Genomic DNA, 24,839 nt, shown 5'->3' on the forward strand with positions numbered 1-24,839 from the left:
TAATGATCAGCGTGGTGCTTTACCATTCCAAGTTTGGAGATGATGGCAGACATTACTAATAATTGTAACTAAGTTCTATGCCTCACTATGTGCTTGTTATGTTTTAGACAAAATGGTTTGGTTGCTGCTCCAGACTAATATTTTTTTGAAGGAAGTAGATTTCTACAAAATCAAAATCCTGCAAGATACACAGCACATCATGCTGTACCTAGGGAGAGAGAAACCGAGTTAGCATTTCAGGTGGAACATTCATCAGAACTGGATGAAATTCATATTTTCAGTTTATGATTCTTAATATTGTAATTAAGTTTCTCCAGAGAGCTCCTTCAATAACTTCTGAGTGTGCATGTACATAGTTTGGTGTGGTACTTAACCCTTCATGATCTCAGTATGTCCCAAAGCACTTCACAGCTAGTTTTGAACTATTGAACTACTTTTTTGAACTATTGTCACATAGGAAACATGAGAGCCTGTTTGCACACAGCTCCTACAAATAGCAACATGACAATGACCAGTTAATCTATTGTGATGTTGGTTAGCTGTTGGTTACAGGCCACATGGCCCAGACTCAATCCTTGTTTCAATCTCAGCCAGCATGTTTGGCACACTAAATTAAACTTCATGTTCCTGGGTTAGGGAAAGGAAAGAAATTCAGCCAAGAACGCTGCTTCTGATTGCTATCTAGTGCCTGCTGGTAGAAAACGTACAAGCTTGGATGCCAGGCAAGACAAGGATTGGGCTCCACTCTGGTGCCCTATGTGGGCGCACAGCTCATGACCACTTTGCTGTGCAGACTCAGGCCTGACGAACATGCAGTCCACAGCTGTGAAACTCAGCGTGTATCAGCACCATCAAAAGAAAGAGGGATAAAATGGAATGGGGGAAAGAAATTTATTCAGATTCTAAATTAATATTTGAGAACATAATTTGCCTAACTAAAGATGTGCTACCCAATATGATAAATATATGGGTTTGAATTACAAATTCACATTTGTTGTTAAACTGTTTTAATTCAATCTTCATTTTGTGTATGATCTGCACAGGCAGTGGTTGCAGCTTCTAGACTATAGAAGTGAGTAGAATTTAATTTCTCACTGGGCGGGATTACTTTCCAGCCCACCTACGCTACCCCGCCCCCCCACCCCCAAACACACCCTCACTTACCCTGCTCCCCAAATCCTGTGTTAATAGTGAGGGAACAGGCTAATTGTGCATTAAGCTTTAGCCATTTTGTGTGTCAACAACAACAGTTAGCACTAACTTGTCTACAACACATAAAGTTGCTCAGCTGGGAGCAAGCAAAATGTAATCCATGTTTGATGCTCTACCAGGATCCTTGGGAAGATCCAGATGGTGCTGTGGCAGAAGGAAGAGAAAAAAAACTTAAAAGAACCCTCTGGCCTTGAAGGTGTATTACACTGAAGGCTCTAGCTAAGAGGGAGGCCTTCAACAAGTAAGCTATCTGGGTGAAATGAAGGGACAGCAGACCTCTGTTGTGTCCTGTTTCCCCCTACTTCGTTTGCAGCACCTGCTGCCATTGTCACTACTGTTTATCTGATTGTATACTGTCCAGACACTGTACAAATAGTTCCATTGTCATTTAATAAAAACAGTGCCATTCCGAATGGCGCACTGATTTTTGTAGTTACTACAGTCCTGTGCCATAAATTTAATTGGACAGCCCATAATGTTATTAGACAATTGCAAGTTGAATCCTGTGGTGATTGATAGCATGTACATGCAGTCTTAACTAATCAAGGCAAGAATATTCCCCCCGTTGGGGGAGAAGTACAGGAGTGGGCGTGGGCAGGCCCGCCTAGCCTGACATCTGCCAGGAAACCCTATATGCTCCTTTTGGGGGGGTGGGGGGGGTTGTTGGTGGTGGTGTGTGGAATTCCCTCACCCGAGAGTGCACTCTTTCGCACATGCACATGAAAGAGTGCACTGATCTTCCTGAGGCTAAGTGCTGGCTCAGTGAGATCGGCTCAGAATTAAAACTTTTAAGGTAAATGTTTAAAATATTTCCCTGACATGTCCCCTTATGTGACACGGCCATATGAGTTGGGACATGTCCATCACTTTAACTCAAGCCTTTATTAAACATTTTTAAACCCTCATGAAACCTCATCCCGCCCGCGGATGAGATTTCATGCTATTTCTTCAGCCTGCCAGGGCTCCCGGCCTGCCCGCCAACCCTAAGGCTGAACGGGCAGCCCTGTCAATTACCTAACTTGCTTTATTAATGGCCTCACTAGGCTGTTGACAGGTCGGCGGGCGCACAGCTGACTCGGCCCCTGCAGACTTTAAAATGGAAATGACGCGGGGTGATGTTGGGAGTTCTGCCCGACATCATCATCCGTCATTTTACACGTCAGCAAGCAGCCCCTGCTCCCCGCTCGCCGAACTAAAGATCGTGCCCCAAGGGTTCTTAGAACCACCAATGGTGCTGTTGTTCCACTTTTGCAGGCTTCAGCTATGATACTTATACACCTTGCTATGTGCGGGTATTAATTATGGGCCTGTTGGTTCCAGTGGTCAAGACCTTCAGGCATATATGGATGTGGCTGTGAAAAGATAACGGATACTACTGACACTTTGGATAACAAAACATTGATTAAGTGGTGATTCTGTATGAGAATATGCTTAAGGAACAATGGGGTGTAAGATGTTCTGAACTTCCAATTTTCTGCACAGATATGAGGCTACAATGGATATTTCCCTGCACGCATGAGTGCGGTGATGTAAACTTGATCTAAACTGACACTAATGCAGTTCATACTTTAAACTGGGAGGCACAAGAAAAAGGACCAGTGAATGAACTTAATGACATGAACACATGAAGCTTTTTTATAGCTATGTACAATTAGGAAGTATTTGCTTTTAAATTTTTCCGTCTGTATTTCTCATCATTTGACTTATATAATTGAATATATGCAGAGTCTTATCATGCAGTGGTTGGAGAAGTTGTATTCTTTTATCATGCAGTGGTTGGAGAAGTTGTATTCTTTTATCATGCAGTGGTTGGAGAAGTTGTATTCTTTTATCATGCAGTGGTTGGAGAAGTTGTATTCTTTTATCATGCAGTGGTTGGAGAAGTTGTATTCTTTTATCATGCAGTGGTTGGAGAAGTTGTATTCTTTTATCATGCAGTGGTTGGAGAAGTTGTATTCTTTTATCATGCAGTGGTTGGAGAAGTTGTATTCTTTTATCATGCAGTGGTTGGAGAAGTTGTATTCTTTTATCATGCAGTGGTTGGAGAAGTTGTATTCTTTTATCATGCAGTGGTTGGAGAAGTTGTATTCTTTTATCATGCAGTGGTTGGAGAAGTTGTATTCTTTTATCATGCAGTGGTTGGAGAAGTTGTATTCTTTTATCATGCAGTGGTTGGAGAAGTTGTATTCTTTTATCATGCAGTGGTTGGAGAAGTTGTATTCTTTTATCATGCAGTGGTTGGAGAAGTTGTATTCTTTTATCATGCAGTGGTTGGAGAAGTTGTATTCTTTTATCATGCAGTGGTTGGAGAAGTTGTATTCTTTTATCATGCAGTGGTTGGAGAAGTTGTATTCTTTTATCATGCAGTGGTTGGAGAAGTTGTATTCTTTTATCATGCAGTGGTTGGAGAAGTTGTATTCTTTTATCATGCAGTGGTTGGAGAAGTTGTATTCTTTTATCATGCAGTGGTTGGAGAAGTTGTATTCTTTTATCATGCAGTGGTTGGAGAAGTTGTATTCTTTTATCATGCAGTGGTTGGAGAAGTTGTATTCTTTTATCATGCAGTGGTTGGAGAAGTTGTATTCTTTTATCATGCAGTGGTTGGAGAAGTTGTATTCTTTTATCATGCAGTGGTTGGAGAAGTTGTATTCTTTTATCATGCAGTGGTTGGAGAAGTTGTATTCTTTTATCATGCAGTGGTTGGAGAAGTTGTATTCTTTTATCATGCAGTGGTTGGAGAAGTTGTATTCTTTTATCATGCAGTGGTTGGAGAAGTTGTATTCTTTTATCATGCAGTGGTTGGAGAAGTTGTATTCTTTTACGAAACACAGTTTGGAACGGCGTTAAGTGAACTCTGAGACAATGGCCCGGATTTTCATTCTTGAGGTGAAAATCATGAGTTGGGTCATTTCCTGACCTCGCAACCCCACCTCCTGCCCGGCAAGGCCTGCCCATAATATTTTCATCGTAAGGTGGTGGGAGCGAGCTGGGGATAGGACCACCGCCACTGGAAGCAGGCCCCCAGGTGGGAACAGAGGCGGGTGCTTGCTGAGACAGGCAGGTTAGAAGATCAGCTTCTGTTCACTAGGATATCAGCCCAGTTTTGTCAATAAATATTAGGCAACTTAACCCTCAATGCCCTCCGCACAGCTGTATGCCCCTTATATCTCCCATGCCCCAATCTCTCATGCCCCCATGCGTCCTCCATGTCCCCCATGCATCCTCATACCCACTCACCTGGTAATAACTATGGGCAGAACACATGAGCCATATAATAACATTCAGCAGATGGCTGGCTTCTTTGATTGACAGGTCATGCATCTGTTCAGTCTGCTTCAAAGGTTTCACCATTTTCAGTTTTAGAGCCTTTTGTTGACACAATTGAGAAATGGAATCCCATTACAGATGCTAGGCTAAGCTCAAAGCCTCACTAATGGGGTTAGATTTTATACTCCCCTGCTGGCATGTTTGAAAGCAGAGTGGCTCATTAAATCCAACAGGTTGCCTGCCCGCCACATATCCACCAGCCCCTGCCCCACCACAATTATACTACCGGCAGATGTGGCATGCCTGCCAATGGGCCAATTGAGGCCCTTAAATGGGCAATTAATTGCAACTTAAGGGCTGCATCCTGTTACCACTGGGATTTAACTGGTAGTGAGGTCCACACCGAGCATCCAGTCTGGCAGGATTCCCTGTGTGGGCTGGTGGCAGATGGGAACATTCCTCCTTAACAGGCTCCATGGGCCCAGATTGCCAGGTTGGCACTTAGCAAGACTCCTATAAATTTTCCCAAATTCTGATCCAGTGGTGCACACCTCTATTCCAAAGTGCTGGAGAGCTGCCAGACTCTGATTAGCCATCAGCCCTCTGAGGTAGGACTTTTTGTTCCTGAGGGATAGAAGTCCAACCTCCAGCCTATTAACGGCCAATTGCACATGAAATGGCTGCAGGGCAGCCGTTGTTCCCCTCGGTGGGCTCCCCACCCTGACATTTTAGCTGGGCAGTGTTGGGGAATCTGGCACCTCATATAATTCAACTCATGGATTCAGCTCTGTGGGATTTTTTTACACAGCTATGAATGAGACTTCAAGCTTTGTTTCAATGACAGTTTTATGAGCAGCTGAGATTATTGTTTCTTTGGAGTGGTTTTTGAATGTCGGTTTGTTTATTTTGATAGATCTGTGCATATTTAGTAGGATTAAGCCTCTTTTCAAGAGGAATTTGAATGGATTTTTTTTTTCAACAGTTCCATGAGCATTTCAAAGACTTCCCAGTGTTATTTTAGAGCTAATGAGTTCTGCCCATAGTGGATACTGGAAGAGTGCTTCAAATCTCAGCAGATCTCTGGACTTTAAATCAAAGAAAAGATGAAAGCAGTGAACAGATGATACATTACAATCAAGCTCTCACTACTGTTGAATGCAGAAGAAGAATTTATCCACTTTAAATATGGTGCTAGCACCTGCCATGCCATGACATGATCTGATGCCACCTCCACCGCCTCTCTGCCTGCACCTCCTCCCTCAGTGTTCAGCCCCTGTACCGGCTGGCTTTTAACTGGCCAGCTGCTGGAAGATCATGTAGGTTGATCCCATCCAGGCAGCAGGGCCTGTGGCCTAGCCACAAAATTCAAATTGTATTTTCACCTAGGTGAAGATTCCCTAATTTTACAGTTGAATTTGAATAGAATTTTGTTTATTCAGAGAGAAAAAGATACTGCACTACAATAATGAGAAACATTACCTACAAGGTGACAGCATACATCTGGATTGGTGGTTAACATTTTGCCTCACACCAATCAGAATGTCTAAAGTGGGGTTTAGCTATTGGTGCCTGTTGGAGCCCACAATTAAGCATTACCCTCCAGACAAAAGCCTAATAAGTGGTTGCAAATGGTAGCCACAAAGAATTCTGTGTACTTAAATGCTTAATTCAGAAAGTAAAGAAGAAAGCTGATCACTTTGAACTTGCCAAATTACTAATGATATAATGAGGAACCATAAGTTGATTTCTTCATCCTCAAAGTGGGGAATTGTAAGAACATATTCTTATTTGCATTGTTACAATTGTGAGGTTTATAAGATTGTTATGTTTTTGGACTGTCTTTAATTTAGGGTAAAATGAAGGGGGTCAGGTGACCTGTGCTAAAATCTGTATGGGTGATGTGGCTGTTATAGATTAAAGAAAGGCTCAGATTGTTTCACTGGGAAGAAGGTGTAAGGTGTTCATCCTTGTAAACAATGATAGCAAGGAGTGAAAGGTTATTGAGGGTAGGCAGGAATGTGGTGTTGAGGTTACTTTCAGATCACCCAACATCTTATTTAATGGCAGAGCAAGCTCGAGGGGCTGAGTGGCCTACTCCTGCTTCTAATTTGTATGTTTGTATCTGTGTTTACAGTGGTTAGACTGCTAGTGTCCAGAGTCCCAAGGAGCTGTTGAGAGTGTCAGGTTGTAGACAGTTATGCTTTAACCTTTTACTTCTAAGGTAAAAGACAATTAGGATCTCGAGGATAGCTAATCAGCATTTCTATCTGAATACAAGGCCCATGTGATTCAGGTTGCCATGGAGACGGGCTTTGAGAGGAGAAAGGTTTCTAAGATATCCCTGAAAACTCTCAGGCACAGGCAGTCTGCCAGAACCTGTTCCTGTTTCAAAGTTCACCTGAGAACCAACTTCCTAGATACTTGACTACAAAAACCTTGCAACCTGCTGTGAACCCTTCACTTTGCAAGTCCTTCACTTCAACTTTAAATCATCAAATCCATTCAAGAAACCATAAGCCTTCCATATGGGAGATTGGAAATCGTAAATCAGAGACTGTATTAACTAAAATCTGTAAAAGTGCCTTATTTTTATCTGTATTCAGTCTTTGTGTGTGCATGCATGAGATTGAGTATGTGTGATATTGCGTTAATTCGGGGTAAGTGTGTGAGAAAAATAACGTTATTGATTATAAACTCTCAAAAGCTTGCTGCTGAAGTACTTAATTGTAATACACAGTCAATTGGTAAAAGAGACTCTCCTCTTGCCATTCAAAACATGTTGATTATGGGCAGTAAGAGAGCACTGACATTATGTTCTTGACAGTAGGGAAGGGCACACTGAAGACATGCAGTCATGCAGAAGGGAAAAAAGTCTATTTTTGTGTGCAAATTTATAAATTTGCATTGGAATGTGCATTTTTTATTGGCTTTTATCTTTGCATTGTGGGGATGAGGATGATGTGCTAGTCAAGATCTAGGGAAAGATAAAGGGACGTGGGACTGTTGGTGAATGGGTACTTTGTGGACCAGGCCCTTGCCGTCCATGAACATATTGTGGATGATTGGATCGGCATCATGGTCCTAACAGAAACTTGACTAAGCGGCAATGGTACCTTCCCCCTAAATGAAGTCTCCACACCTAGCTATACCTTCTACCACCTTCCCCATCAAGACCTTGGTCATGGTGGTGTGCTAATCACCAAATCATACCTTGGCCTGACTCCCCACTTATTCCTTCTTTGAACATCTCACCTTGTTTGACGCCTCTCACTTCGCATTCAAAATCTTTATTCTGTACCGCCCACCCAAGTGCAATATAAATTTTCTCACTGAGATATCTTCATTGTTTTCCTCCCTCAACCTCTATACCTAAGGACTTCTCAACCTTGGTGATTTCAATATCCATCCCAACTCATCATGCTCTCTTTCTTCTAAATTATTGCCCTCTCATCCTCTCATAATGTCACCCTCCATGTAAACTCCCCAATCCATATTCATGGCCACCCACTTAATCTTGCTATCTCATGTGGCCTTGTTATTACCATTGTATCGTTCACAGATAAGGCCATCTTTTGTTCACTTTCTTCTATCACTCTCCAACCACATTCCCCCTTCCATGCTGTAACCCAACCTCTTTCTGTATCCACCATAGAAAAAACCACAACCCAATGCACTTTCAAAACCCAACATTTTCACAATTCTAACTGTCTAGCTTTTGGCCCTCCATTTGCCACATTTCTGTTAATACTGATTTACTGAACCACACCCTCACCTCCACCTTGGATGCCTTAGTCCCCAATTAAATCATTACTATCTCTCACTCTGGCCATTCCTCATTGTACAACCCTCATCTCCACTCCCTTAAATCCAAAGGACATAGACTTGAAAAAATATGATAGACAACTGCTATTCACCATCACATCTGGCTGGGCCACATAAAACAATATCGAATCCTGTTCTTGTCCGCTAAAACTGCTCACTATTTCAGGATTATCCTGGAATGCAAAGATACTCCCAGATTCTTTTCTGTACTACCATCAGTCTTCTTAAACTCCTTTCCCCTGTCTCCTCAACCCTTAATTCCAACAATAAGTGCGAGGAACTCATGAATGTTGTCACTGAGATAGAGACCAGCCAGTCAGCTGCCTCTGCCACTACCCTTCTACTAAACCATTGCAATAAAAGTCTTCTAAAGTTCACCATGCCCTAGTCCTGCACTCGCATCTTTCTCTAGTTTTTCTCTAATCTCCCTTCATTCCCTCTCTCAGCTCATCCCTAACCCTATTTCCATTAAACTGCTGAACACTCAATTTCCCGTCCTAGCTGATGTTGTTAATATAAAAGCAAAATATTGCAGATGCTGTAAATCTGAAACAAAAACAAAAATTGCTGGAAAATCTCAGCAGGTCTGACAGCATCTGTGGAGAGAAAAACAGAGTTAATGTTTCAAGTCCATAAGACTCTTCTTCAGAACTAAAGAAAAGTAAAAATGTGGTGAAATATATACTGTTTAAGGGTGGTGGGACAGGTGAAACTGGATATAAGTGATAGGTGGAGACAAAGGGGAGATTACAAAAGATGTCATAAACAAAAGCTCGAAGGGGTGTTGATGGTGGTGACACTGGCTAAAGGAGGTGCTAATGATGACAATAAAAGTTGAAAGCAGAATGAGCAAGTGACAGATGGCCCTAGTGGGGTGGGGGGAGGGAATAGTGTGGGAGAAAAGATTGAAATAGGCTAGAAGCTGGGGTTAAAACAATGATTGGAAATAAATATTAAAAATAATAAGATAGGTGGGAAAATTTTTTAAAAAAATTTAAAAACTAAATATTTGAAAAAAGGGGATCAAAAAGGGGTGGGGATGGAGGACAGAGTTCGTGATCTGAAGTTGTTGAACTCAATATTAAGTCCCGAAGGCTGTAAAGTGCCTAATCGGAAGGTGAGGTGCCATTACTCTAGTTTGCGTTGAGCTTCACTGGAACATTGCAGCAGGCCAAGGACAGACATGTGGGCATGAGAGCAGGAAGGTCTGGGTCATGCTTATGGATAGACCGAAGATGTTCCTCAAAGCGGTCACCCAGTCTGTGTTTGGTCTCTCCAATGTAGAGGAGACCTCATTGGGAGCAGCGAATGCAGTAGACCAAATTGAGGGAAGTGCAAATGAAGCGCTGCTTCACTTGAAAGGAGCGTTTGGGCCCTTGGACGAAGAGGAGGGGGGAAGTAAAGGGGCAGGTGTTGCACCTTCTGCAATTGCATGGGAAGATGCCGTGGAAGGGGTTGAGATGTTGGGGGTGACGGAGGAGTGGACCAGGATGTCCCAGAGTGAACAGTCCCTACAGAATGCCGATTAGGCACTATACAGCCTTCTGGACTTAACATTGAGTTCAATAACTTCAGATCATGAACTCTTACCACCATCCTCACCCCTTTTTGATCCCCTTTTTTCAAATATTTATTTTTTAATTTATATATATATTTTTCCCTACCTATCTCTATTATTATTATTTTTAAAATTTATTTCCATTCATTGTTTTATCCCCACCTTTTAGCCTATTTTGATCTTTTCTCCCACACCGTCCCCTCCCCCACCCCACTCGGGCCCTCTGTCACTTGCTCATCCTGCTTTCTACTCTTAATGTAACCATTAGCATCTCCTTTAGCCAGTATCACCACCATCAACACCCCTTCGACCTTCTGTTTTTGACATCTTTTGCAATCTCTCCATTGCCTCCTATCTCTGGCCTTCTATCCGGCTTCACCTGTCCCACACCCCCTTAAACAGTATATATTTCACCACATTTTTACTTCTCTTTAGTTCTGAAGAGGAGTCATACAGACTCGAAATGTTAACCCTGTCTTGCTCTCCACAGATGCTGTTGGTGTTGTTAATAGTTCTTTCTGTTCAGGTACTGTCTTTCTCTCTCTCCTTGAAGTCTGCTGTCATTACCCCACTCAACAACATTTGATACCATTGGCCTTGCAAGCTGCTGCAAATTTGCCAATTTTCACTTGGCTGTTTCTTGTTCTGCAGGCTTTAAGTAGTACTGTGTGACTCAGTGTAACTATTACAGAGGACAAGATGGTGAGACCATGGAAAGATTTGAAAACAAGAATGAGAATTTTAAAATCAAGACATTGTTTGACCATGAGCCAATGTAGGTTGTCAGGTACAGGGATGATGTGTGAAAGGAACTTGACGTGGGTAAGGACACGGGCAGCAAATTTTGCATGACTCAAGTTTAGTGAGGAAGATGTGAGACACTGGTCAGGAACAGTTAGAACAAATTCAAGGAAGTGCATCTTATTCTCTTACCAAAAGTCAAAGCCGAAAAGTCACACCAAGCTAAGATAGTGCAAGGAGCCTCCTGTGACAAAAACTGCATGGCCCTCATCCAAAAGTGTTATAAAGGCAATTAGAATTATCAACAGATGCTGCCCGACCTGCTGAGTTTTTCCAGGTATTTTGTGTTTTTGTTTTGGATTTCCAGCATCCGCAGTTTTTTGCTTTTATTATAGAATTATCAATGGTTTATTAACCTAGAAATTAATACTTAATAAATTAAAATAGCAGAAAAGTGATTTTCTGCAGCAACAGGCCATTCTAATCTTGGTTTTAAAATTATCACCTCAGTCTAATTCATAAAAACAGCTCCTGGTTTTTAACCTGCCTCATTCTTGCTAATGGAAATGTCATTCTTAACATCTTATTAGCGCTGCAGAGACATCATATTTCGGATATACATATGTATATAGAGAGAGGAAGATTAGGTTTTTTTTATGTTCCAACAAATGTTAATTTAGTTGGGGGGAAATTAAGAGGCTCTGGGCTGCATTCCATCCCCGCCAACCCCCATGCCCTGGTGCAGCAGAGAAGCTGCTGTAGTTGATTGACAGCAGGATCTTTCGCGCACCTCCCCTCCCCCCAAACGAGTCACACGTCATCCACAGGCGAACGCGTCCATTCCGACTCCAGGAGAGGGGAAGTTAACATTCTCAACCGTCCCAATGTTGCTTCAGATTTCCTCAGTTTTGAAGACTTGGCGACATCTAAACAATATTGATGATTAGAATAATCAGAATTGGGACAGCCACGGGCTGATTTTTGCCCTCCTTTTAAAACTGCCCTGCTGTCCTCTTAATCTACCCCCTCTCTTACTTTGTGGTAGTGAAGTTGCAGGGAGAGGTTCTCCCCTGACTCTCTCCCCTTCCCCCCCCCGCCGGGCTCTGCTCAGTAACAATGGCGGAGAGCGGTGCGGGCGGAAACAGGGCCAGGGGCGGATCCTGCTCCCTTACCCACAGCCCGGCTGGGAAAAGCCAGGGAGCCCCCGGGACTGCCGGCGCTGGGGAATATTGCAGGAAAGTGCAGGAGTGGCTGTGGCAGTATTACAGCTACGTGCAGTGGCAGAGCTGGATGATGATGATGGCCCCGCTCCCTCCCTATTACCCCTTCCCCGGCGGCGGCGGGGCCCGGCATGGCGAGGGGGCGGCGGAGGAGGAGCAGGAGGAGGCCGCCAGCAATCTCTACAATCCCTTCCCGCTTCACCCGCACTTCTTCGGGGTCCCTGCAGTGCCGCAGAGTCCAGGTGAACACGCTCAGCAGCAGCAGGAGGTGGCAACTGCTTCGGCGAACGGTGTCAGGCTGCCGGCCCCTCATGCACAGCAACAGGCAGGGAATGTGCACCCGAGAGGTAAGGCACGGCTGCAGAGGTGTCAGTTGCTATGTCGGTGGAAGAGGGACTAAAAGTTTTCGTTGCAAACATCTTGGTTCTGCATTGTCAGGGCAAACTTGAGCAAGGTTTTGAGTGAAATCAGCTGTTGAAAAAGTGAGACGTAATACTATTTGCACGCAGTTCTTATTCCATTTAAACACTTTGCAGTTACGTTTATTAGTGGACCATAAACATGTATGTGATCATCAATTTAAATGCAACTTTTGGTGAAATGCTGAGGGATTTGGAGCTATTGGGCATTGCCACCCTAAGCTGTCCTCTAAGGCTCACTTTAAATGCACTTTTAGTTTTAATTTTTGGTTCCTGTAGACAATAATAGCCTCAATATTTGTGGATGTCATTAAGTCTTGTGTATAGGATGGTGGAAATAACAAGAATGCGCTATAATCCTTGAAGTGCGTCATGCAATTCTGCGAGTACTGCAGGAAATGAAATGAGCAAACAGCGTGGAGTTGAAGATCGTGAAATTCCAAGTGCCACTGAATGGTTATCAGTGGATTAGAACGTAAGAAATAGGAGAAAGGGTAGGTCATTCGGCCCCTCGAGCCTGCTACACTATTCAATAAGACGATGGCTGATCTGATTTTGGCCTCAACTCCACTCACTTGTCAACCCCACCCCGTCAATAACCATTGCCTCCCATATCAGAATCTCAGTGCAGAAAAGGCCCTTCGGCCCATCAGGTCTGCACTGACATGAGAAACACCTGACCTACCTACCTAATCCCATTTACCAGCACTTGGCCCATAGCCTTGAATGTTATGACGTGCCAAGTGCTCATCCAGGTACTTTTTAAAGGGTGTGAAGCAACCCGCCTCCACCACCTTCCCAGGCAATGCACTCCAGACCGTCACCACCCTCTGGGTAAAATAGTTTTTCCTCACATCCCCCCTAAACCTCCTGCCTTCAACTAAGACTCTTCAACTAAGGGGAACAGCTGCTCCCTATCCACCCTGTCCATGCCCCTCTTAATCTTGTACACATCGATCAGGTCGCCCCTCAGTCTTCTCTGCTCCAACAAAAACAACCCAAATCTACCCAACCTCTCTTCATAACTTAAATGTTTCATTCCAGGCAATATCCTGGTGAATCTCCTCTGCACTCCCTCCAGTGCAATCACATCCTTCCTATAATGTGGTGACCAGAACTGCACCCAGTATTCCAGCTATGCCCCACCAAGGTTCTGTACAACTCCAACATGACCTCCCTACTTTTGTAATCTATACCTCAATTGATAAAGGCAAGTGTTCCATATGCCTTTTTCACCACCCCACTAACATGCCCCTCTGCCTTCAGAGATCTATGGACACACGCGCCAAGGTCCGTTTGCTCCTCAGAACTTCCTAGTGCCATGCCGTTTATTGAATGCTTCCTAGTCAAATTACTCCTTCCAAAGTGTATCACCTCTCACTTTTCAGGGTTAAATTCCATCTCCCACTTATCTGCCCATTTGACCATCCCGTCTATATCTTCCTGTAGCCCAAGACATTCACCTCACTGTTAACCACCCGGCCAATCTTTGTGTAATCTGCAAACTTACTAATCCTACCTCCCACATAGTCATCTATGTCGTTTATATAAATGACAAATAATAGGGGACCGAGCACAGATCCCTGTGGTATGACACTGGACGCTGGCTTCCAGTCACTAAAGCATCCTTCTGTCATCATATAAATCTGTCAAACTCAGCCTTGACTATATTAAATGACTCAGTCTCCACCACTGTCTGGGGTAAATAATTCCAAAAAGTGATGACCCTCAGAGAAAAAAAATCCTTCTCCTTACCAGGATGAGAGCTTCATCTTGTGATGAAAGATTCGGCCTATGCTCATTGGAGTTTAGAAGAATGAGAATGTGGGGATGATAGGGTAGATGCTGAGAGGATGTTACTTCTCACAGAGGAATGTAGAACTAGGGGTCACAGCTTCTAAATAAGGAGTCTCCCATTTAAGACAAAGATGAGAAGGAATTTCTTCTGAGGTTCATTCTCTTCCCCAGAGAGCAGTGGGGACTGGGTCATTGAATATTTTCAAGGTTGGGTTCGACTGATTTTTATTGTCAAGGATTAGGGAGGATGGGCAGGATATGTGGAGTTAAAGCCACAGTCAGATCAGCCATTAACTTTATTGACTGGTGGAGTCAAACAGCCTCCTCCTATTTTTTATGCTCTTGCAGCCCTTATTCTGAAAGTAGTCCTAGATTCCCCCCACATCCTCTCAATATCTACCCTGACAAACCCCCTCAGAATCTTTTATGTTTCAAAAAGATCACCTCTTGAATGAATATATGCCCGACCTTTACAGCCTTTCCTTGTAAGACAACCCTTCATCCCAGGAAACAACCCAGTGAGCCTTGTCTGAACTGCCTCCAATGCAAGTATATCCCTCCTCAAGTAAGGAGACCAAAACTCTAGTTGTGGTCTCAGCAATGCCCTGAGCTGTAATAAGACATTCCTATTGTCGTTCTCAATACCCCTTGCAGTAAATACCAATGCTCTGTTTGCCTGCCTAATTACTTGCTGTACCTGCATATTAATTTTTTGTGATTCGTGTACTAGGACACCCAGATTCCTCTGTTCAACAGCATTCTGCAGTCTCTCTATTTAAATTATATTCTGCTTTTCTGTTCTTTCTACCAAAGTGGACAACCTCACATTTTACCACGTTATACTCTATCTGCCAAATTTTTGTCAACTTAGTTAATCTATCTATATTCCTTTTGCACACTTCTTGTGTCCTCATCACAACTTGCTTTCCTATCTATCTTTGCATTGTCAGCAAATTTGGCTACAATACACTGTGTCTCAATCTAGATCATTAACATAAGTTGTAAATACCAATAGTTGAGGCCTCAGCACTGATTCTCATGACACCCCACTAGTACAGCTTACAATTACAGTAATTCCTTATTTTTAGTTGCAATTCCTGAAAAATGCAACTTTAACAATATTAAGTGACTCAGATTTTCCCATTACAACCAATATAAAAGCTTTACTTAGGTTCTCTAGGACCTTTCCTGTCAGAAGAAAAATATTATACCCCGTAAACTTAAGTGCTATACATTGCTAAATTAATTTATTCATAAAAGAAATAACCTTTAAAATTTAAAAATATTAAATGCCAACTCGACTGGCAATTTATCTCATTTGCTGCCTTGACACTCCAGCTCACTGCTCATCGTGCTCCCAACCCTCCTGCTGGTTGCCTGTCCCACTCGCTGCCCATCCAGCTTCCTGCTGGCTGGCGTCCCCACTCGTTATTTTGCTTTCTGAACAGGCTTGACAAGGTAGACTTGGAGAGGTTGTTTCCCCTGGCTGGGGATTAGAGAACATGGGAGCACAGTCTAAGGTTGTAGGGCCAATCATTTAGGACTGAGAAAAGAGAAATTTCTTCACTCAGAGTTGTGAATCTTTGGAATTCTCTACAGGGTTGTGGATGCTTCATCATTGAATATACTTATGGCTGAGATAGATGGATTTTTGTTGTCTCAGAATCTAGGGATATGGGGAGTGATGGGAAAGTGAAGTTGAAGACCAAGATCAGCCATGATCATATTGAATGGCAGAGTGGGCTCGATGGACCATATGCTTTACTCCTGCTATTTCTTATGTTCTTTTACACCTATTAAAAAAAGTTTGTTGAGACATAAACATTGCTGTGATTATATAATAATATATCATAAATTATTTGGTCTAAGGTACCAGTTGTTCTAAAGTAGCGTATCTTCTAATTTACCATGAGGAATCCCATAGGAGATCAGCTGATTTATCAGAGAGATCACATGATAAAGCTACCTTTTGTATAAGTGCCTGTTTTAGTATCTGCATTTGCATGGCCCCAACTGTTTCTCTCCTTTATCAATGAATTCTTGTATGTGAATGGTATTCCTTGCTGATTTTATAGTGGTTATCTATATTTCTGAAGGATCACTGGAATTGTATAGTGGATGGACAAATGGCATTTTACCTACAGCACTGAAATGACTTGTTGAGAAAGTAATGTGCAACTCCGACCTTGAGTTGCAACACTTTGTTGCTTAATAACTTCCTGTGATAACTAGAGGTATATTATAATTGTAGATTTAAGAAGCTCATAGAAGAATGGGAATCATATATGGAAGCTCAACACACATTTCTTTCATTTTGATATGCAGCCTGAACCTATTCTACAGACACTGATGGGCATGAGAGACTTCTTGAAACACCTGTTGTTGCATTTTGGCGTTCTGCAAAGCCTTTATTTGGTCTTTGTTCAAATAGATGGTCCCCAAAGTAGGCCAGGGGAGATATAAGGAATATTTTATTTAGAACAGACATCAGATGCAGAGGAAGACCATCACCTGTAAGTTCTCCTTCAAGTCAGAAACCATCCCAGCTTGAAGTATATTGCCATTCCTTCATCGCTCCTGGAAATCCCTACCTAACAGCACTGTGAAGCACATTCACCACAGACTGTGGCGGTTCAATAAAAAGGCTCACTAGCACCTTTCAGGCAACTAGGCATAGGCAATAATTCTGGCCTTACCAGTGCCACCTATGTACTAAGGATGAATTTTTAAAAAATCTTCTTTTCTCAAATGAGCAATAATTGTTTGGAATAATTGATTACAATTGGATGCTGTGAGGAAACCCACATTTTGAATCTATAGTTTACACATATCTGTATTCATGTAGAATAGTGGAGTTAACAAGCTAGCCCATTTACATGAAGAGTCCATGCTTTGCACTTTCAACAAAACACAGCCAAAATATTTGATTGCAGCAGTGCCATGAGAGCTGTCAGTACTGAAGCAGATTTCCCTGTATCTGTGGCAAGAAAAAGAGAACTGACGCAATTAGACCTAACATTCAACAACAATCCTAAATGCCCATTAGGAAGACTCTGCAGCAAATGATATGTACTCCATTACCTGCAGATTGTATTCAGACAGTATTGTTACACACAACCCTTTCCCATTGTAATCAAGCCAGGGGGGAAAACGAATCGCTCGCTGAACTGGGGTTGCTGGAACACCTAATAGCTGATGTGGAACCTGGTGCCCAGCTCTATTACTCCAAGGCCTTCCGTGTCTGCAGAGGCCATCAGAGATCGCATTCATGTACACCTGTTTGCTTTCAGCAGACCATAAGAAAATTAAAAAAGGAAGATAGAGACCATTCGGCTTAATTTCGTAATTGCAGTATTTAACTGCAATTAATTATTTCAAGCATTCATCACTCCTTTTGAGTAAGGAAGTTTTCTCTGTTTTAAATTTCAAAATTTCCTTTATCTCCTCTGGTCCTAGTTTCAAAGCTAATTTTGAAGTATTGAAGAATTTGGGTGCACCTTATCAATAGCTTATATATTTTGATGAGGTCCTCCCTTTATCCACTTTTTTTTTTCTTAATATCAAATTCAGGTTTCATTGATGTTTTCTTCTAGTTTACATTAGGCATCAGTTTTTTTTCTCTATTTAAAAGTGCTGCTGTTTATCTAGAAATATGCATGGAGTTTGTCATTGAAGAGTATCATCATCTTGCCATTAGCATATGCTCATCACGCTCTAAATGTCAAGTTGGAGTATCGTACTTGATTACAGGTGCAAAAAAAACTCCAAATAAGAGGAAATCTGTACGTTTTGTGCTAGGTTATTCTGACTTGAAGTCGGAAATTTACAAGTAACTGTATTTGACCTTGGGCATTAACAGGGAGTTATAATGACTTGGATTGCCTCGATTGAGCACTTCCCCATGGGAGGTGCACAAGCAGGGACTTTAAAGAGAAAGTCCGTGTTAAGCACAATTCCACATTACTTGTGAGCATCGGCAGGGGCAATTATTTATTTTGAGGGTGAAATTTTCCCTTTTTTATAAAATTAGCAGCATACCTTCTCGCTGTCCATGTAGGTGTTGCATTGTTGTGTTGGAGAGTTGTGATGAGGGGAGGGTGAAGGGCCGCAAAGATGCAAGCTAACGATGTTACTTGTCTGGAGGCAGCATTCGTGCTGCAGCAGGCACTGCGTATGGAATACTTTTCTCTCTCTTGTATATTTTTTTAATGGTGTGGCATGGATTTTGTTTTCAAATCAGAATTATTGTCTTGTTTCTAAAGGACGTGAATATACTATACCATCCCTGATGCAGCGATTCCTCGCAGAGATGGTGGATTTTCTGATCCTGTTCCTGCTAAAAGCTGTTGTGGTGCTGACTGTAATGCACATCTGTGGGATCAAGTAAGTAATGGAACTCTTATTTAAATGAAGGCTCATTTCACTGCGAATCTGTTGTACATAAATAATTTGTTATAATACAGCATATAATGGGAAGGATATCTATCGATTCAGTTGCCATTAAAAATGTAAACAGATAATTGGTCAAGCAACATAAAATTGTCAGTTGCTAATAATGGTAATTTATATTGGAGTTGCTGCAAACTTCTGGTGTAGTGGCCACCATAAGGTGATGTTTTACGGCCAAAGTTCTGATTTCACACGAGAACAAATTGCTGTTGCACGTGTACATGTTTAGTATTAATCTAAGTGTCATGTGCATTGCTAATAATTTTGGCAACCTTGCTAGTACATTCAGCTGGTGTAACTTATGCCCAAAGAAAATAGTGTGGGGAGGCATTGTAGACACTTTATCCTGATGCTTTTCAAAAACCTGAGCCTATCTGTAAATGTCTTTTGTTGCTGTTGAGTATTCTATTTTGGGGGTGAGAGTGGCATTCTATGGGTAGATGGATTTCTGATTTGGAGTTTGTTGCAGAACTGCAGCCTGATTGAGGAAATCATAAATTCTGAAAATATGGAAATTAAATTGAAATGGGTTACACTGCCAAAGAAATCCTGTGATTCGCACTGTGGTTTATGCCAAACTGGTGATCCAGAATAAATGTAAACAGAAATATCCTCACAGCAGTTTAATGATGTCACTCAACAGACTGAGATTTTTTTTGACAAAGCAAATACTCTCAAAGGCTGTACAAAAGTATCTGCAGGACTGCCTAAGGTACTGTTGCTGTAATAATGTATAGGCCTCCATTGCTGCTGTAGTTTGTGATAATCTATAGGACTCTGCCTGGTGTAGCATGTCATAATCTGTAAGGCTTTATGCAGTATTGTAACAGGTGGTAATCTATAGGATCCCCCTGTGGTACCATATCATGTGATAATCTGTAGTACTTTACTCAGTTATGTAGATGTGGTTATTTAGCAAGTGTTCTCAAACAGTGGTCCTTGACCCTCTAGAGGTCTGAAGTTTTTTTTAGAGCTGTTTTTAAAAAAAATCAGTATCTGTCATGAATAAAATATTTTTTTAAATTCCTTTCTGCAAGCTGGGTCAACAAATAAGAGTGTAACTGGTCACTACTGATGCCAGTGGTGCCCTATTTATTACTGGGATGGAGATCTCAAGCTTTTAAAAAGTACCTGGATGAGCATTTGGCACGTCATAACATTCAAGGCTATGAGCCAAGTGCTGGTAAATGGGATTAGGTAGGTAGGTAGGTCAGGTGTTTCTCACATGTCGGTGCAGACCTGATGGGCTGAAGGGCCTCTTATGCACTGTGATTCTGTGATTCTTTTTCTTTATACCCATCTTGAAAAAATAGTTTAATTTAGTCCACCAGTGCAAGTTTGGGATGATGTGGCATCACTGATGTTTTGAGGAGGAGATCCCACGCAGAATCACAGAATTGTTACAGCTCAGAAGGAGGTCATCCAACCCATTGTGTAGGCACCAGCTCTCCAAATGAACAATTCACTTAGTGCCATTCTCCTGCCTTCTCCCCATAACCTCGCAGATTTTTCTTTTTCTGATAAGCTCTTTTGAATGCCTCAATTAAACCTGCCTCCACCACACTCTCGGACAGTGCATTCCAGACCTTAACCACTTTCAGCATGAAGAGATTTTTCTTCAAGTCGCTTTTGCTTCTTTTACCAGTTACTTTAAATATGCGCCCTCTCATTCTCAATCCTTTCAAGGGTGGGAACAGTTTCTCCCTATTACTCTGTCCAGATTCCTCATGATTTTGAATACCTCTTTCAGATCTCACCTCAGCTGCCTTTTCTCCAAGGAAAACAGTACAATCTTCTCCAATCTATCTTCATAATTCAAGTTCCTTATCACTGTAACCATTCTAATGAATCTTTTCTGCGCTTTTATTCACACCCTAAAGTGTGGCTCCCAGAACTTGGTCGCAACACTCCAGCTGAGGCTGCACTAGTGTCTTATACAAGTAAAACATAACCTCTATGCTCTTGTACTCCATGTCCCTACTAATAAAGCTTAGGCAACTGTATGCTTTATTAACTTCCGTTTCAGCCTGTCCTGCCACTTTCAATGACATGCACATATATACCCCAATACCCCAAGAGTATTTCTGTTTTTGTTTTGGATTTCCAGCATCTGTAGTTTCTTGTTTTTATCCTTGTTTTTATTTTTGTTTTTATACCCCAAGTTCCCCTGCTTCTGCACCCCCTTTAGAGTTGTACCCTTTGTTTTATACTGTCTGTCCATGTTCTTCCTACGAAAATGAATCACTTCACATTTCTCTGCATTGAACTTCATCTGCCACCTGTTTGGCCTTTCCACCAACATGTTTATGTCCTTTTGAATTTCTGTGCTATCTTCTTCACAGTCTATCTGCAAGCTTTGAAATTGTGCCTGTACACCAAGACCCACATACACCTGGGGAACTCCAATACAAACCTTCCTCCAGCCCAAAAAATTATCTTTAACCACTACTGTTTCCTGTCACTCAGCCAATTCCATATCCACGTTGCTACTATCCCTTTTATTCTATGAGCGATAACTTTGCTTACATCTATTGTGTGGCACTGTATCAAACACTCCCTCTCATCCCTCAGATCCCTTTGCAAGATTTGGCAATAGATGTTGGCCAACTATTCTTGGCCAGCTGTGCAGCGGCCCTCTCCTTCCCCCATGTTTAAATCTGATAGGCGGGGTCAAAGGGGCTTGATGTCCATTTTGTGGGTAAGTGGACTGAGAATTAAATCAATGTCAGTGATTGTTCAGCTGATTTCGCCTCTTGCTCTTTATGCGGCTGACTACTGTTTGTTGGGGACAGCTGCTTACTGAGTTGAGCGTGACATGGGTGCTCAAAATGCCCAGATCTGGGAGTGCAAGGTTTGGTCCCAAGGCATCATTCAATGCGAGGTGTAGATGACCATGAAAGTGACCTTTTTATATTGGAATGTGAGCCTGGAGCTTAAGTGCACATTATAAATGGTGATCCGTCTGTTGTCTGTTGTGAGATAACGCTGTGTGCGAGTTTGTTACTGGTTTTTAACCACATGACGGGAGTCACTCTCTTTTAAAAAATGGTTGTGTTGTGTTATAGGGAGTGAATTTTTCTAACAATGGATGAGGAACTCAGAAACAAAAAAAGAGTTGAGAACCCCGACCTATAGTCGTCTAATAGGGTTTCAATGCTCGTCAAACCTGTGGCAATCAGGTCACTCTAGTTGCCATGTGATACAAAATATATGCAATATTAATAAAACAAATATGTAAAGTTTGAGGTTTTAAGCTGATAGCAATCAAAGATTGATACACTCAATGCTAGCGCCAAGAGAACAGCTTCAAAAGGGTTTTGAAATCCAGCAAGTCTGCCATATACACAGTCAAAGGCTGGTAACAACGTTATGATCCCAGCTGAGATTGCCCCTGGATAAGCCGGAACCCAGCTTGATAGATTCGATAGACCCTAACTTTTATTTGTTCATTTAGGTACGTGGAGAGTAGCTACTGAACAGAGTCACAGAAATCAGCTGATGAACTTTAACTGTTATGACACGGCAGATGATGTGCCAAGCGGATCAAATCCGCGCTATCACAATGGTTTTGCAATTTGTATTTATTTCGAGATGCGTGCCCTGAATTCAGAAGTAATAAGACCGCTAAGACTTTTAGAATTTTTTTCAAAAACTAAATTAAAATATTTATTAACAGAAGAGATTTCAAGAACATACATAGAACTACAAATTACTACTATAACAACTGCTAAAATCCCCAATTAACCTGACTCCCAGTTACACCCCTGACTGTAAAAGTTTCTATAGGTATGTGAAAAGAAAAAGATTGGTGAAGACAAATGTAGGTCCCTTACAGTCAGAAACAAGGGAATTTATAATGGGGAACAAAGAAATGGCTGACCAACTAAATACATACTTTGGTTCTGGCTTCACAAAGGAGGACACTAATAACATACCAGAAATGTTGGGGAACACAGGGTTTAGTGAGAGGGAGGAACTGAAAGAAATCAGTATTAGTAGGAAAATGGTGTTGGGGAAATTGATGGGATTGAAGGCCGATAAATCCCCGGGCCTGATAATCTATATCCCAGAGTACTTGAGGAAGTGACCTTAGAAATAGTGGATGCATTGGTGGTCATCTTCTGAGATTCTATAGACTCTAGAACAGTTCCTACAGATTGGAGAGTAGCTAATGTAACCCCACTATTTAAGAAGGGAGGCAGAGAGAAAACAAGGAATTATAGATGAGTCAGCCTGACATCTGTAGTGGGGAAAATTCTAGAGCCATTATAAAAGACTTATTAGCTGAGCACGTGGAAAACAGTGGCAGAATGGGACAGAGTCAGCATGGATTTATGAAAGGGAAATCATGCTTGACAAATCTACTGGAATTTTTTGAGGATGTAACTAGTAGACTTGATGAGGGAGAGCCAGTGGATGTGGTTTATTTGGACTTTCAGAAGGCTTTCGACAAAGTCCCACATAAGAGATTGGCGTGGAGGGTGAGCTGTGAGGAGGATATAGAGATGCTTCAGTGTGATTTGGACAAGCTGAGTGAGTGGGCGAATGCATGGCAGATGCAGTATAATGTGGATAAATGTGAGGTTATCCATTTTGGTAGCAAAAACAGGAAGGCAGATTATTATCTGGCTATAAATTGAGAAAGGGGAATGTGCAACGAGACTTGGGTGTCTTTGTACAGCAGTCGCTGAAGGTAACCATGCAGGTGCAGCAGGGCGGTAAAGAAGGCAAATGGTATGTTGGCCTTATAGCCAGAGGATTCGAGTACAGGAGCAGAGATGTCTTGCTGCAATTGTACAGGGCCTTGGTGAGACCACACCTGGAATATTGTGTGCAGTTTTGGTCTCCTTAGCTGAGGAAGGATGTACTTGCTGTAGAGGGAGTGCAGTGAAGGTTTACCCGACTGATTCCTGGGATGACATATGAGGAGAGATTGTGTCGATTAGGATTTTATTCACTGGAGAAATGAGGGGGGATCTCATAGAAAACTATAAAATTTTAACAGGACTAGACAGGGTAAATGCAGGAAGGTGTTCCCGATGGTGGGGGAGTCCAGAACCAGGGGTCACAGTCTGAGGATTTGGCGTAGACCATTTAGGACTGAGATGAGAAATTTCTTCACCCAGAGAGTGGTGAGCCTGTGTAATTCGTTACCACAGAAAGTAGTTGAGACCAAAACATTGTATGCTTTCAAGAAGGAGTTAGATATAGCTCTTGGGGCGAAAGGGATCAAAGGATATGGGGAGAAAGCGGGTACAGGCTATTGAGTTGGATGATCAGCCATGATCATAATGAATGGCGGAGTAGGCTCGAAGGGCTGAATGGCCTACTCCTAGTTTCTATGTTTCTACCCCCTTTAAGGCAATGGTCCAAAATAGATTTTTATGTTTTAAACAGATCCAGCAAATTAACACAATACCCTGGACAGTGGAATTCCAAATGACTTTTCTCTAGTTCCAGTTTCAGTAGACAGCAGGCTTATGCATAAATGCTGGAGACTTCATTAAGGCTGCTTCACATACTTCTGTTAGATCTCACAATGCCTTCTCCTGACATACAGCCTCATTCTCCTTTATAAACATTTCTCTCTCCTTAATATGTAAATTCTATTGTTTCATAAGTCTTTGAAACTGTATCTGCCTCATAACATGACTTTCATGTTGTCACTATATATTGTCAGTAACCCTTGAGAAAAATAAATACATCCCTTTGTTTGCCTTGCTATTTGTAAACAACCTAAAATTCCTTTGAAATCCAAATCCCCCTTCATCTATCTAAAAACGCAAATTCCCTTCACCCCTTATATGCTAAGGTCCTAACCATGTTTAAATATTTAGCATTTTAAAGACACTTCTACACCTTTGATAACTCCAACTTGCAGTCTACTTGGCCACAAAATGTAATTAAATCTCACACACAAAAACACATACCCCTAAAAACCTACTTTACAATAAACCAGAAAAATATTATGAAAATGATTATACACTCATGACATAAAAGAATAAAACATTTATGAAACAAGAAAAGATGAACTATATTACAATACTCCTTCAACTGCAACCTATACCTTTACAGATATATACAGATATGTAAAGACAACACGAGTTACAAAAGCTATCTTATACTTTAATGTTCACAGTAAGTACACAGTCCATGTAAACCAATATAGTATCACACTCTGAAACCAAATGACAGATACCACCCCCAAACAGATGCTATGGATCTCTCATCAACTCCTCCCAGACGCTTGTCACACCGTCAACCAACGGTCTCACTGCACTCCATCTTTTACACGAGGGTTTTCAATCCCTAATTTCCAAGAACTCTTTGGAATTTTCTCCCAAACCAACTCTT

At 41.8% G+C, this 24,839-nt stretch overlaps 1 protein-coding gene across 1 annotated transcript in view; it reads left to right on the forward strand.

Annotated features, from left to right (window-relative positions):
- Nucleotides 1-11,586: 11,586 nt before the first annotated feature.
- The window catches only part of fam8a1b (family with sequence similarity 8 member A1b), a 28,432-nt gene continuing 15,179 nt past the window's right edge, over nt 11,587-24,839 (forward strand). Inside the window, exons 1-2 of the mRNA XM_041184174.1 lie at nt 11,587-12,167; nt 18,299-18,419. Of these exons, the coding sequence (XP_041040108.1) occupies nt 11,717-12,167; nt 18,299-18,419 (572 nt within the window). The 5' untranslated portion in view covers nt 11,587-11,716. The remainder of the gene's footprint in view (nt 12,168-18,298; nt 18,420-24,839) is intronic.

This window comes from Carcharodon carcharias, chromosome 3 (genome assembly GCF_017639515.1).
Source record: "Carcharodon carcharias isolate sCarCar2 chromosome 3, sCarCar2.pri, whole genome shotgun sequence".
Taxonomy (NCBI): domain Eukaryota; kingdom Metazoa; phylum Chordata; class Chondrichthyes; order Lamniformes; family Lamnidae; genus Carcharodon; species Carcharodon carcharias.